General features: G+C 34.4%; 2 protein-coding genes across 5 annotated transcripts in view; one reads left to right on the top strand and one right to left on the bottom strand.

Annotated features, from left to right (window-relative positions):
* Boll (boule homolog, RNA binding protein) overlaps nucleotides 1-15,375 on the top strand; it is a 43,547-nt gene that overhangs the window by 3,054 nt on the left and 25,118 nt on the right. Inside the window, exons 2-7 of the mRNA XM_063259506.1 lie at nucleotides 34-171; nucleotides 1,981-2,072; nucleotides 3,826-3,880; nucleotides 5,526-5,601; nucleotides 10,575-10,702; nucleotides 14,511-14,582. Of these exons, the coding sequence (XP_063115576.1) occupies nucleotides 34-171; nucleotides 1,981-2,072; nucleotides 3,826-3,880; nucleotides 5,526-5,601; nucleotides 10,575-10,702; nucleotides 14,511-14,582 (561 nt within the window). The remainder of the gene's footprint in view (nucleotides 1-33; nucleotides 172-1,980; nucleotides 2,073-3,825; nucleotides 3,881-5,525; nucleotides 5,602-10,574; nucleotides 10,703-14,510; nucleotides 14,583-15,375) is intronic.
* Nucleotides 7,268-15,375, bottom strand: part of Mars2 (methionyl-tRNA synthetase 2, mitochondrial) — a 40,847-nt gene continuing 32,739 nt past the window's right edge. For all 4 annotated transcript variants that reach the window (XR_010050955.1, XR_010050958.1, XR_010050957.1 and 1 more), the window contains one exon: nucleotides 7,268-10,090. The gene's annotated coding sequence lies outside the window, so the exon portion shown is untranslated. The remainder of the gene's footprint in view (nucleotides 10,091-15,375) is intronic.

Here is a 15,375-nt window from a genome sequence, read left to right as displayed (position 1 = left end):
TAAAAGTGCTGAAAGTTTAATTTTGTTTTACAGCAAACATCAAATCAGACACAAACAGATTCTCCATCCCCTAATCCAGTGTCACCAGTGCCTTTGAATAACCCAACAAGTGCCCCAAGATATGGAACTGTGATACCCAATCGCATCTTTGTAGGAGGAATTGACTTTAAGGTACCTATTTATGCATACAACATAGAACAGTAGGACATTTTTTAAATAGTGTTTTGCATTAGAAGATATTTCTGAGGTGGTCTGTACAACTATAGAAATACATAATGTATTTGCATATTAATAGGTTTCAGATTGTGCTTATATAAAGACTCCGAAGGTTAAGACCAGTATAATTGTTTTGTTACATATGCAAGGAAACAAGCTCATTCGCATGCCGTAGGCTCCTAGCTATTTAGTGACAAATCAAGACTAGAAACCTACTTTTCTGATTTGAATTCCATGCTCTTGGTGTCACCATGCCACACTGTATTTTCTTGTATAGTATGCCATTACCCAAATAATGTTTGATTAAAATTTCAGAGGAAGACTCAAGAAAAATCCGCTCTCAACCTTTATCTGAGGTCCAACCCCCAAAACTTCAGTTTTCCAAATAACTCTCTGTAGTGGTATTGAGAATTTGATCACCAAAAAAGCTCAGTGACATTGTCAGAATAGAGCATCTTGACCATAGTGTACTTTATGTTGGATAACTGACGGTTTCACTCCTGAAGAGAATCATAGATGAGGTGATTGGCAGCACCCTAGATGAAAGGTGGTAGGCACCTTCAAGAAAGGCACATGTGAGTATCTGAAGTCAAGCACCCAAGCTTCAAAATGGATATATAGAAGGATTCCTAAGGTTTTGTATCATGCATTAGAAATCACAGGGAGCATATCTTTTAACAAGAAAGAAAAATCTTTGTGCTATTAGGTTCAGTATTTGACATTTATAGCTTTTTGTTTCCATATAATCATATAATCAGTCTGTCACTATTTGAATAGAATTACTTTTTTCCTACTTAAAATATCTTACACTTTAGTATAATTTAGTATATTTGCCAAAATAACAAGTCTTATGTATATGACTTTCATTAAAAATAATTTCTTAGAAAATGATTAGTTTCTAAAAGATTTTCTGTGTCTGTGGGGAAAAAATGGCTCATCAGAAGTATTCAGTGTGGGCATTCCTGTTCAGAATTCATACAACTTAGTATATATTAAAAATAAGTCATCAATAAACACAAATATTGCTATGGACAAGTTTCTCTAAAATTACCAAAGCCTACAGTATGAATTTGGAGGCCGTTGTTACTGTACAGCCATAGCTTTCCAGTAACTACAAGGGTTTCTTCCTTTTGATTCCATTTTTTTCCAAGACCATAGATAACTTCCAGCAAGGAAATAGTTCACTCTAGTACCAAGCAGTCTTAGACTTTTTAAAACTCTTACTCTTAGGTTATAGCTTGGATTAATGTGTTTTTAAATTCTAACAGCAATCCTTTCCTTTTAGGGAGTAAGTTTTGAGACAGTGTCTCACTGTGTAGTCCAGGTTGGCCTCAAACTCATGGTGACCCTCCTGCCTCAGCTTCCTGAGTGCTGGGATTACAGATGTGTGCCACCATGCCTAGCTCCAATAGCAGTTCTTATTCTAGCATTGATTTCATTTCGTGTTTATTGGAATAAAACAGTCACTTATTATTACATTGACTCTCTATTTGTCATCTTTCAGATTAGCAGGCTTCACTAAAATTTTTTTAAATAGTGAAGCTTATTTATAGTTTGAGAATATATAATTCAGCTTACATGTTTTTGATTTACATAATAGTTTAACAACACAGCTAAAAAATAAATAAGGTGTATTTTAATAATGTGTTTTAATGCACTATTTTAATGAAAGACATTTAACCATGTTATTCATAACATTTTTTGTCTCTAACATAAACATAAGTTGTTTCATCTTTTATTACTTTTTTCTTTTTATGCCATTAGACAAATGAAAATGATTTAAGAAAATTTTTTTCCCAGTATGGGTCTGTAAAAGAAGTGAAGATTGTAAATGACAGAGCCGGAGTATCTAAAGGGTTAGTATCACCGCAATTTGTACAGAGAATTAACAGTTGAATTTTTATTGGGCTGCTAGATATTATGTGCTAATTTCTTCTGTTCCATTTTTTGAGAGAATTTCATGCCCTTTTTTCCTCTTTCCTTTTGATCTCCATGTATGTTTGTACATGTGTGTGTGTTGGTGGAGGGGAAACACTAAAATATCTTTTAATTTCTTGGGAATTTTTTGTTGTGTGGACTGAGGGCCATTTAGTATCAGGTGGCAAGCACTTAATGTTGATAGACAAAGTGTAATGGAACTAATCAGAAATTAAAAGGTCAATACTTTTGGAACTGTATCCCCATTTCAGACTACAGAGAGCTTCATTTGAAAACAGCTGACCCCATGGAAGATCTGTAGGTTGTGTCTCAGGACAAATTAGGGCACTAATATGAGAAATACAACTCTAATGAGAATGGTTTTCTCATCTCAGAATAAAAATTTAAAAAGAAGCAATAAAATGTCGGGAATTTATCAAGCACTGTTTAAGTAAATTGCTGTGGGCAAAAGAAAAAAGAAGTTTGCCTAGTGCATTCACTTCTGGAGTTACACTGCAGAAGAAAAAACAGATAAGATAGAGGCTGTCAGTAAGATATTATTCTACTGAAGAGCGGTGGAACATACATAATTACAGACACAGTACAAGGGAAACGACAGGTAAGTGTGACAGATTGAAGAGGAAAGAACCCACAGCGAGATTAAATGTGAAATCCTTCCTTCCACAGACTTCTAAAAATATTAAAATTAATTAATATTACACTGATTTGTTTAGCAGATTTTGAATTCGTTTGATAATATCTACTTTTCATCACTGAAAAACACACATTGAAATACATATACGTGTATTTTGTGCATTTTCCATTAGGTGATGCCTGTGTTCTACTAAAAGCTGCAGTATAAAAATAATTTGTTTAATGTTTAGGAAAAAAGATAGAAACATTCCTTTGTTTAAAAAGAAACTTTATATATGGTACAATAATTATGAATTGAAAACCTGCAAGTCAGGATTTTTATCATTAGTCAAGAGTTTTTGTTTTCCAAACAAAAGATGTACTTTAGTAGACAGGCTTTTTAGTTTCCTTTTTCTAGTTTGATTTTTTGGACATGGCATGTTTTTATATCTTGAACATTATATAAGCTGTACTTGAAGGTACCAATCACATACGGAAAGCAGATCTAAAATCTAGGTTGTGTACATTTCTGGTTGATATTTGAGAAATGTACTATTGATTGTGCTAATAATAAAATACAATTTTATCAATACACTTTTACTGTTGGAAATTTTAATTTTCTAAAGTTCCTTTATTTACTTTGATTACTGTATTTAAGCCTATTACTTTAGAAGGATATTACAGCTCTGGATTGAAATTCATTGTGTCTCAATTTTTAAGTCAAAACATGAATCTCTCATGCTTTTCTTCCTTATGTGAAGCTCAGGTTTCTTTTTTCTTTCAGTCCCCTGACTTTGGAAAGAGAAGGTGACAGTGTTCAGCTGTGAATGATTCTTCTAACATCCACATGTTTGTGTGGCATAGAAAGAGGCTCCTACAATGGCCTATTCTTAACAGAATTTTTAAAAATTTTAGTTCAGAGGTATGGGTGTAGCTAAATGGTACAAAGATTTGCCAAAGTGCATAAGATCCTGGGTTGATTCTTAGCAGCACAAATTAAAAACTAACTCATGAAATGTTCTAAGAAAATAATTGGTAATAATTAATGCATTTATTTAGGTATGGTTTTGTCACTTTCGAAACACAAGAAGATGCACAAAAAATTTTACAAGAGGTAAGATCTTTTGGTATATTTAACTTCATTTTGGATCTTTCTTTAAAATTAGCCTTATAAGATATTTGAAGTAGTAATTAGTTGCTTTAAAAAGAAAAAAAGACACTTTACATGCATCTTAAAATGACCATTGATCTCCAAGAAACTGTCTGTAGAAAAACAGATTCAAAATCATTGAGTGTGATTGTGAGATCAAAAGTTTTCAGTCTTTTTGCTTAATGAATAACTGGAGGATGTATCTTTTTATAACCTTATCTGAGATTGTTTACCTCCTATGAAAAACTGTCAATAGTGGCACACCTATGTCATGTGTGCCACAGCAAACTGTTTGTATCATTGAAAGCTCTCTTATACTGTGTTTTTCCTTTAAAGGTTTTTCCTAAACCGAAACTTCAGTATTCAGGTTTAATTGCAGGGTTGACATTTTGTGATAAATAAGTGGGTTTAGGTTTGCAGTTTGGATACTCACTGCCAGTGCTCCATGTAAACCCAGGAGCATTCTTAGAAAAAATCCATAGCCTGCAGTTAAGTGTAATAGCTTTAAGTCGTAGCAAATGGAACATTCAGGTTTTTAGAAAAATTTAAGAGTTTGAATTGTGTATTATTAAAATCAGTCAACTCTTGTTAGTGATGGTAGTTAGAACCTTAACATCACCAAGAGTACTGAATCAGTGAAGACTACACTGCTTTTCTCACTGCAAATAGCAAAGTCAGGTTCCCAAGAGCTCCTGTACCATCAACTAGTCCACACGTAACCTTGTTTTACGTGTATTTCTATTTAAAGATGTCCAATAAATTGGTGATTTATTAACATTGAATTCATGATGAGCAGCACCATGATTCATGCCTCAATTCACCTCCAACACCTGTTTTCTCCATTACCCTCAGACAGTCTTCCTGGGCTCAGGAACACAGCCAGGATTCAGCACCAAACTTAAAGGCATTTACCTAACAGAATTACTAGCAAAAATAGGGTAACGCTTTTTTAAAGTGTATGCTTAAACAGGAAGTATCACTGTGTGGCTAGGAACCTGCATGTGTAATTACTCAAACATTTGACCATTCTGTGCATGTCCACAATAGCCTCCACATCACCAGAAGTACCAATTCTAGAGAGTCACAGATACAGAATCAGTAAATATAGGATAGACTGTACTGCAGACAGGGTGTTAGGGTCCCAGCATCAGAAGCAAGATTGGTATTCAGGTTACCTGAATCCAAAAACCTGCTCTTCCACTGTGTCCTGTTGCTTTCAATGATTTATAATCTCAATATTTAAAAATATCTATTCATGCTAGACGTGGTGGCTCACAATTGACACGTAGCATTTGGGAGGCTGAGGCAGGAGGATCACTGTGAGTTCAAGGCCAGCTTATGCTACAAAGTACATTCAAGGCCAGTCTGAACTGCATAGTGAGACCCTGTCTCAAAAAGACCAAAAAAAAAAAAAGCATGGCATGGTGGCGCACTCCTGTAATCCCAGCAGTCAGGAGTCTGAGGGAGGTGGATTGTTCCAAGTTCAAGACCAGCCTGGGCTACAAAGTGAGCCCAAGGCCAGCCTGGACCAAAAAATCTGTTAGATGTTCTGTATTGTTTTGTATTTATACAGTGCCAAAATGATAAAAATAATTTATTTTTATTTTAGGCTGAAAAACTTAATTATAAAGACAAGAAACTGAACATTGGTCCAGCAATAAGAAAACAACAAGTAGGGATCTCTCGTATGTATTGAGAACTAATGAATTATATATTTTTGCATGGTCCTTTGTGAAATACCAGTTTTTATTAAGACACCATGTTTCTTTCATGTAATAAAATTAGCAAAGTTTGTATATAGGGATTTTTATCACAAATTGATTTGTCTTAGTTTTTTGATTAGGGAAAGATATACATAAACAATGGTACCTAAGCATATTCCATATAGTTATATCTTTGAAGCAAAAATCCTTTATAATGGAAATACTTGAAAAAAGCAAACTTAATTAGAACTAGTTTAGTGCCAGGGATATAGCTCAACTGCAGAAGCACCTGCTTGGCAAGTGCAAAGTCCCGAGTTCCATCCCCAGTACCAAAAAAAAAAAAAAAAAGTAACCTAGTAACTTGGAAGTACTAGTTAAAATTCTAATTAGAACAGTTAATTAAAATTTCTAAAAATACTGAAAGTGAGAATGCAGAACTGATAGCAGAAACTGCCTTCATAGTGTGTGCTGTCCCCACCTACGGGTGCCATAGTCACCCAACGGGGTGGTCCTCAAAAGCTCTAGGGTGTATGCCTGCCTCACATTGCTGCAGTGCTTTCTGTTCCTTACTCTTGCCACTTTAATGTTTTCTGTGTGTAAAATAGTATAAATAATCACTGCAGTACTCTGCATTATCTGGTACCATATCCTATAGTACCTCTTCATGTGTTTATCAAAATCGTAATTGATTGTGTAATTAGCTAACAACTATTTTTCATACCAGAACCTAATCTCTATGTTCATAGAAGCTATGCCGTGTCTGGTTTTTTAAAAAGGGTTTGCTGTGTCTCCAGGACCTAGTTTATGAACCTCTTACACTGTGTGAAATTTTACTTGAAAAATATATATGTCCCTGAGAAAATGTCCATGGGTCTCATCAGATTCTCTTTTTGTCCTTTTTTTTTTTTTGGTCCCAGAAATCAAACTAATGACGTTGCTTTCCAGGCAGGCACTGTGCCACTGAGCTGTATCTCCAGCCACAGACCATCAAAAGAATAAGGTTTAAAAAACACTGAAGTAAATGATATAATACTAGATCAAATGCAATGAAAATATAAAATCTGAGAAATAGTAATGCTGCTTATAGTAGTGGGCCAGCGGAACTGAGTGTAGTTTGCAGACAGCTTCAGTCTGAATGGAGATGTTCAAACAACAGATTCCAGGCCCTTGCTCAAGAGGTCTGGTGATGGGTCCCTGGGATTTGCATTTTAATAAACTGTCTACATGACTAGTGTATGTTAAATTTTGAGAAGCACAGGTATAGTTGAAGGACTATTCTCAGTTCCAGTCATTTATAAAACCTTGCTGGTCCAGTTTGTGACTTTTCAAGTCTCCTGTATAACAAAACAGTGTATGTAATTTGATTTGTGGTTGTATCTTTATGTTTGGATTTGGCAGTACTGAACTCAGGATATACTAGAGCTATGTCCCCAGCTCTTTTTTATGTTTTTAAGACAAGATTTGGTGAGTCAGTGAGTTACCTAGGCTGGGCTCGATTTTGCAATCCTTCTGCCTCAGCCTCTCAGAGAGCTGGGATTAAAGTTGCATGCTCTCATGCCCTGTTGATTTTTTTTCTTGGTCAGGGGAACCTAGCTTGGAAAAAAGAGTTGGGGACTTTGGACCTCTAGACTAGCTACACAAAGACAGGTCATTTTATTTAAAATTTTATTTAAAGAAAGACTAAGCAAAACAGAAAATTGGTAGAAATAATACATACGGTCAGAGAAAAAAACAATAAGAAATCACAAGTTGATGTTTACATATTGTTTTACAAATAGTTGTTCAAGGTACAAGAGTAGAATATATAAAGTGGGAATTCAAACAGCGAGACTGCAAACAGTTCTGTTCAACTGTCCAACAAAAACTTAGTAACATAGTTGTCAATCCTATACACTTAAACATATATGCAGTTATCCATATCTTCATTTATGTTTAGATTAAACAAACTAAAGCAGGTTAGAAACATTCTGAACAAAGAATAATAGTATTGCTGGATTTCACATCATGACACTCTGATCAGCACTGGGTAGTGTAGTGCCTTTTTTTAATTTAATTTAAAGTAGGAATAAACAAAATGGGTAGAAATAATACATAATATCAAAGAAAAAATAAACAGTAAGAAATCACTAGTTGATGATTACAGATTGTCTTCTTACAAATAGTTATTCAAGATACTAAAGTGGAGTATATAAAGTGGGAATTCAAACAGTGAGATGGCAACAAGTTCTGTTCAACTATCCAACAAAAACTTAGAAATATGGTTATCAATCCTATACACTTAAACATACATGCAGTTATCCATATCTTAAATTATGTTGTTATTGAATAAACCCAAGCAGGCTAATATCACTCTGAACAAAGAATAATACTATTGCTGGATTTCACATTATGATACTCCAGGATCAGCACTGGGTATTTTAGTGTGTCTTTTTCTTCAAAGTATCTCTTCATTTCATCATGTGTCATAAGATCTGTTCTCATGAAGCTGTTTATAGATTCTATACATGTATGAGTCTTAACATGTTTTTCTATCCTTTCTATATTAGAGGGAGAAACAAAACACAGCATGGCAAAACAAAACATTCCTATAAACACATGAAATGAAATAAACATATAAGACTGTTGTACAAAGAGATTTACCACGGTTCCTGTGTTGTCTCTTGTTATCTCCAATAGAGTTGGCTATATCATCAGACATAGTATAATTGAATATATCAGTACATAACAGTGTTAATAAAAACACAACTTTGTATATAGAATAGAACTTCAAAAACAGGCAGTTATCAAACCAGAGTGTGTATCATAGAGTCTTGTCATCTTCAGTGTAGTTGCCTATACCCTCAGACTTGATACTATCAATCATATCAGTTTTGAATAAAATCTTCTCTGCCTCATTTCTGTTATGCTCTTGTTTGCCATCAGTTGTTTGCTTATCTTCTTCATTGTGTTTTCTGCTCCATTCATTGAGGCCTCTCTGCCACTGTTCCTGGAATCCTAGTACTTTTCTCTTTCTCTAGAATGTCCTGCAGTATCTCTGTAGACTTGGATTGGTGGTTGCCAATTTCCCAAGTTCCTCTTTGTCTTGGAAGCATCTTGTTTCTCCATTAATTTCTAAAGACAGTTTATCAGGATATATCAATCTGGGTTGGAGGTTATTTTCTTTGAGGGCTTGGAATATTTCGCTCCAGACTCTTCTTGACTTGATGGTTTGTGTGGAGAAGTCTGCCGTTATTCTGATGGGCCTTCCTCTGTAGGTTATCTGTTTCTCATCTCAACAGCTTTTAATATTCTGTTCTTATATTGAATTTCTGGGATCTTGATTATTATATGCCTGGGTATAGCTCTGTTTTGGTTGTACGTGGCTAGAGTTCTGTATGAATCATATATCAGAATATCATTTCTTTTTCCTATGTTTGGGAAGTTTTCCTTAATTATTTCTGTGAATAACCTTTGTAGTTCCTTTGTTTGTACCCCAGCTTCTTCATTCACATTCTTTATTCTCGTTATAGATCCTTTTGTCATCTTCTAGCCTTTGTATTGTTAATGCTTGTTTCCTTGTTATTTTTAAAAATTTTCCCTTTCATACTCCCACATTGCAAAATTGTCCTCCAGTTTGGATAATCTATCCTTAAGTTTCTTTCAAGCTGATTTGCCATCTTTCCATAGAGTTTTTAATTTCATAGTGATCTCTTTGAATCTGCTTTATGTACTCTATATATTTTTTTTGTGGTCTTTTTCGTTTTTATCGGTACCAGGGATTGAACTCACGACTGCCTGCCACTAGGCAGGTGTTTATGCCGCTGAGCTAAATCCCCAGCCCCTTCTATATTTTTTTATATTCATCAAATGGTTCTCTCCTTTGTTTGAGTTCCTCCCTTCCATCTGTGTCTGCTTGAGGGATGCTTAGTATCTCTTTAATTTTCTTATTTCTTACTTTATTTGGCTAAATATTTTACTTTTGAACTCGTCTATGAGGTCCCAAATATATCTCTCTATATCCACTGGTGCTGAGTCTGATATTGCATGTTTGCTGTTCTCATTCTCCTTTGTATTTACCTGTCCTGCGTCAGTGTTCTCAGGGTTGGGACCTGGGGATTTTTTCTTGTTGTTTCCCCTTCCCATCTTTTTTGCTTCTTCCAGGAGGCCCCAGTTACTTTCTTTGTTGGTTACAATCCTTTGAAGTGTGCTGGCTAGGTGACCCTTCACACTGCAGTGTGCTAGTGAGTTGCAGACAGGGACAGCATATGCTAGCCCCTCCCCTCTGGATCAGTCAAGCGCTGTGGCCTGCACTGTATTACTTTGCCTCACCTTTCCTCCGGGCAGTGGCAGCGGCAACAGCAGACCTTGCACTGCTTCCCCTCTGGTCAGTGGCTGCGGCGGAGTCAGGAGCAGGGCCAGCCGGTGGACGCCCAGTCACTCTGGGCTGCGGCCCGTGGCCCACGGCAACAAGTCTGTGGCACCCGGAGGGGGACTGGAGACAAAAAGAGAATCATAGTATGTATGCATGCCTGCTGGCAGTAAACCCAAACAAGTAGTACAGTACAAGCCAGAAGTCTTCAGGAAAGTGGAATCTTCACCCTCTCCCCTGCCTCGATCAACTTTAAACTTTGTAAATTAGGTCTCAGATCTGAGGAACTTTAGTGTCTGCAGTTTTCTCAGTAACTCTTAAGTTGTTTATAAAAATGATAGCTGATAATGTTTATTGTTAAGTTCTGTGTTTCATTATACTGGCATTAGAATCTAAATTGGTAGATTTTTTTTACCTTTAGCCAATAAAAGTTATAAGGTAATGAGTTTGACAATACATGCTTCAAAGATAGTTTGATATATGGAATTTTGAAACATACTTAGAATACTTTACTATACTTTTTTAGTTGCATTAAATATTTCTCCAAGTGTTCAGAAATTACATATTTAAAAGTTGAATGCTCTCAATTGTTTAATCTTTGCTTTAGGTTCTAGTGTAATGCCAGCTGCTGGAACAATGTATCTAACCACTTCAACTGGATATCCTTACACTTACCATAATGGTGTGGCTTATTTTCATACTCCAGAGGTAACTTCTGTCCCACCAGCTTGGCCTGTAAGTAACTTCATTTAAAGAGTTTTCACCCATTGAAATCAAATATTATAAGTAATTGCTTTATTTCTGAATTTTTTTCAAACAAATAATATAGCACTCATGTCCTGCTCACCCAAGTTTAATAGATGTTAATATTTTGCCATATTAACTTATTTTAAAGGGGAGAATAAAATTTAGCTTAAAGGGGAGATTCACGTAAAATTCTCCTTATCTCTGTTCTTACCATCTTTCCTTCTAGAGTATGTTTCCCATCAGTTTTGTATGTTTTTACTGCAGGTGTATGTATCCTTAAACAACATATAATATTGTTTTGGGTGGTTTGTTTTTTGAGAGAGGGTCTCACTCTATAGTTCAGGCTAGCCTTGAATTCAGCATGTGGCCCAGGCTGGCTCAGACTCCTCCCTCAGCCTCCCAAATGCTGTGATTACAAGTGTATTCCACCATGCTTGACCAAGTGGTTTTGGGGTGTTTTTGGGGTTCTTTTTTGTGCTGCTAGAGATCAAATCCAGGGTCTTGTGCACACAAGAACTCTACCACTGAGCCACATCCCCAGTGAAGTGGCTTTTAAACACTGAATAAATCTAGATTTTTAGTTAGTGCTATGTTTTTGAGATTAAACTGTGCAGATCCCTTTTTGGATTATACCACATCTCTAGCTAAGTGGTTCTTAAATACTGTCTAATTCTGAGTTTTTACTCAATGCTATGTTTTTTTAAATTAAAACTGTGTTGATCCTTTTATTATACCCTGTTAATCTCTATATATCTAGTTCACTTTAATATTTTATATTATTTCACTATATGAATGTACTACAACTTTTTAGATTCCTTTATTCATGGACATTTAAACTTTTTTTACAATGAAGGCTGTATTGAGCATCTAGATCTTATATATATTATGTGAATGTTTTCAGGGCTGTGATTTTCAAAGGTTTTGTCCAATTTTTTTGAAAAATTACACTCATTTTAAGGTGATACCTGAAATTTGTAAGTTTAAATAGTTTAGGCATATGATATAGTACAAATTTGCTGTAAGTGAATTTTTATTAAAACCTTGTACTTATTTTAGTAATTGAAAATGTCTGCTCTACAGTTCATTTAGCAAAGCTACTCTCATAAAACTATTATAAGATCTTGACTTTATTTTAAACTCAGATAGAAGAGTTTATATGCTGTGAGCATCTGCTTAGTTATTTTTCCTGGATGAAATAAGATATCATCTCCTCTTTAATGTTTCTTGTACAAGCTCTTTTTAATTCATATTTCTCTGGGCATTACCTTCTTGAATTGTGTATTTGTTTGATACACTGATGGTATTTACATTTCAGGACAAAGCAGTATAGTAACATTCAGAATGAGAAGTATGCATTAGAGAAAGAAGTGAGTAAAAGGGGAATTTTGAAAAGAGGAATCCAGAGACTACAGAAATATTCACAAATAGATCAAGTTTAGGCTCTGAACATTGCAGTTATTCATGCTTTTGAGTCACTGGAAAATTTTGTAGTCCCCTAACATACTCTGATACATGCATAGAATTGAAATCCACATGCATCTTTGACTAAATGTTGACTAAAAGCTTTAGAAAGTGTACCTGTTTATAAACTCTAGCCAGCGGTGTGTGACACTTCCAAGTTCTTCATGTTGTACCAATCTTTAGAGCTAGCAGATCCTTACATTTTTGCCAAGATTATTATTGTTACTTGGTTCTGTTTTTAATTTGTGTAATTACCAACAAGAGTGAACTTTTCATATATTTATTGGTCATTCCACAGTCAGCAGATTCTTGCATTTTTGCCAAGGTCCTTATTAATGTTACTTCGTTCTGTTTTTAGTTTGTCTAATTACCAGCAAGAGTGAATTTTTCATATATTTATTGGGCAATTCAGCGTCTTCTATGAACTACCTGTTCATATTTTTGCCCAATTTTCTACAAGGGTGATTTGGCTTTTTATTGGTTATTACGTAAGTTTTGTGCATTGTAAATGCCTCTTTCTAATTTGTGGCTAGTCCATTTAACATGGTTTCAAGATTTCCCCCTATAAATAGTTACACTTTTTGTGTAATTTAATGTTGACAAGTGTATTAATGTTTTCCTTTATGATTTCAGCTTTAACTAATCTATCCTTTTCCTGTTGGAAATAAGTTGTCATTTACACACCAGCTTGCTCTGTGCAGGTCTGTTCTGTTCCCGTGGTATACTTGACTGCTCTGCCCAATTCTCTTTCATTACTATGGCTTTATCCTAGGTCCTAAAATCTGATAGAACAGGCTCTCACTTTATACTTCAGAAGTCTCTTGTCTGTCACAAGTCTTTGCTTTTATACGTACAAATTTTATAACTCAGCTCGTTTCATTCTGAAAAAAGTCCTCTTGCGGTTTTATTTGAATCTTACATGTAATATATAGGTTAATTTGGGACATGTAGTATTTTCTAATACTGAATCTCCCTACTCATGAACATGATACCTCTCTATATAAAGGTCTTTTTCATTGTATCATGTTGTTCTCCTTCTTCCCCAACTCCTTGAGTCATTCTGGCAGTGTCCCTGCTACAGAATTGATGTAATAACTTCAACATCTTATTTTTGATTAAAAAAACAAGTTCATTATTGATTCACGATTAAACTTTTGTCTGTCTCTCTGTAGGCTTTTGAAAATATTCATTATCAGAGTCTCACAGCCTTGGCACTCTTGCTTTTTTGAACCAAATGATTTCTTTGTTGGAGAGACCTGTTCTATGCATTGTAGGATGTTTAGAATTATCTCCACCTATCTCATAGTTATGAAAACCAAGAACATTTTCCAGCATTGCCAGACGGTTTCTATGTGGCACAATCACCCATAGTGAAAGCTGGTGCCCTAAAACAATTTAGGAAGTTATTTTATATTCTGTTTGCTACAAGGTTTTATTCTAAAAAGAAAACTTTTAAAATAATTTTCTGTAGCTGCTGAGACTATTATTTTTTCTTTTAATCTACTGCATATTTTTATTTTCTAATGTTAATCTGTAGTATAATTTTATTAGCATATAAAAATAACTATATCTTACAAAGTAATACTTTTCTTCAGTTTAGGGGGTATAAGACAATAAGTAAGTTCCCATGTTAGAATCTAAATTTTATTCACTACAATTAAAGTGATTTTTATCTGTCTTGAAATACAGCATGCTTCTTTATTAATGATTTGGCATCAAATCTATTTGAGAGCTTACTCTTGTTGAAAAGTCAAGTGTGGCTTGTACTTCAGATATAGATGTATCACAAGTTTATTGGGTAATTAACTTAAGTATCATTACTAAAAGAATTTGACAGATGTTTCAGTAAATAATGTATTTGCTCTTAAATCAATATGTAACAAAGAAATGAATGTTACTTTAATGCTAAATCATTGGGAAAACAGATATTATTAATTCAGTCTTAAATGCTGTTATAAACATTACTTGCTTCTAGTTTCCACAATTGAAAGAGGCAGTGTACTCTTAAGTTCAAATGCCATTTTTCTGTGAACATTATCTTTGACGTGTTTTGATAATCTTTGAAAGTGATACATTTAAGACTAAAAGCAAGTTTTCTGGTACTGTTGTTGTTTTAGTACAGTATTATTATGGAAGTGAAGCACATGTAAATAGGCATATTCTGATGATTATTTAAATAGACTAGTAGAGTTGGTGGTGATGTCATTAAATAGAAAAAATCATTTTTAATCATTAATGAAAAGTTCAAGTTTATGCAACAATTTGAAATGTTTTATTATAAACTATTTTAAAGAATTTTGTCTAAAACAGTTCTATTTTTCTTCTCTTCATATAGTCACGTTCCGTATCTAGTTCTCCTGTGATGGTAGCTCAGCCTGTTTATCAGCAACCTACATATCACTATCAGGTAGATATTAAATTATTAAATTACAATTCAAGCCCTGTCTGATACTTTCAGCCTTTTTTGAGATAACTTTCATTTTTTTATTTCTCATGCAAATACTCTACTGATAAAAAGGAGATGCTTAAGCCTTGACAGCAGTATTTTTTCTTTTTTTATGAGGGAATTAAACCATGTTATATAAGAAGATGGACTGTGCTTCATTTTAGCAAATGTAATGAGGTCAGTTTTGTTCCCCTGGCTAAAATTTACTTCTAAACCACCTTTAGCAATAATTCCTCAAGTCAGATACAAGTCTTGGACCACAAGTTGATATTTTATGTTACTGCTAATGTTATGTGTATTTCATGTGATATATATATTTTTTTAAATAAACAACTTGTGGTTTATTACCTATTGTGTAATGACAGCCTCTTTTAGTTAACCATGACTCTTTTAATTAACTGTGGTAAGAAATTGGGAGTAAGTGAATTACGATGCTAGACCGTTTGGTTCACAGCAGAGGCATCAAACCATCATTCTAGACCAGACCAAGCCAACAGCCTGCATTTGTAGATAAAGCATTACTAGAACCTAGCCACATTTGTTTTTGTATACCTAAGGCTGCTTTTGTGCTAGCATGAAAGAGCTGAGTAGTTTTAACAAAGATCATATGGCCTGCAAATCTTAAAAGTATTTACTGTCTAGTCCTTTGCAGAAAATATTTGTCAATCTCTGATTTATAACATTTCCATTTTACAAAATCACATTTTTCATACTTCTGGGGCAGTGGAAGAACTTTATATTTCTGCTACTTTTT

The sequence above is a fragment of the Cavia porcellus genome, unplaced genomic scaffold, assembly GCF_034190915.1.
Source record: "Cavia porcellus strain 051 isolate PalLab524CR breed Dunkin Hartley unplaced genomic scaffold, mCavPor4.1 scaffold_12, whole genome shotgun sequence".
Taxonomy (NCBI): domain Eukaryota; kingdom Metazoa; phylum Chordata; class Mammalia; order Rodentia; family Caviidae; genus Cavia; species Cavia porcellus.
The sequence above is the reverse complement of the archived record's forward strand: the minus strand, read 5'-3'. Positions and strand labels throughout refer to the sequence as shown.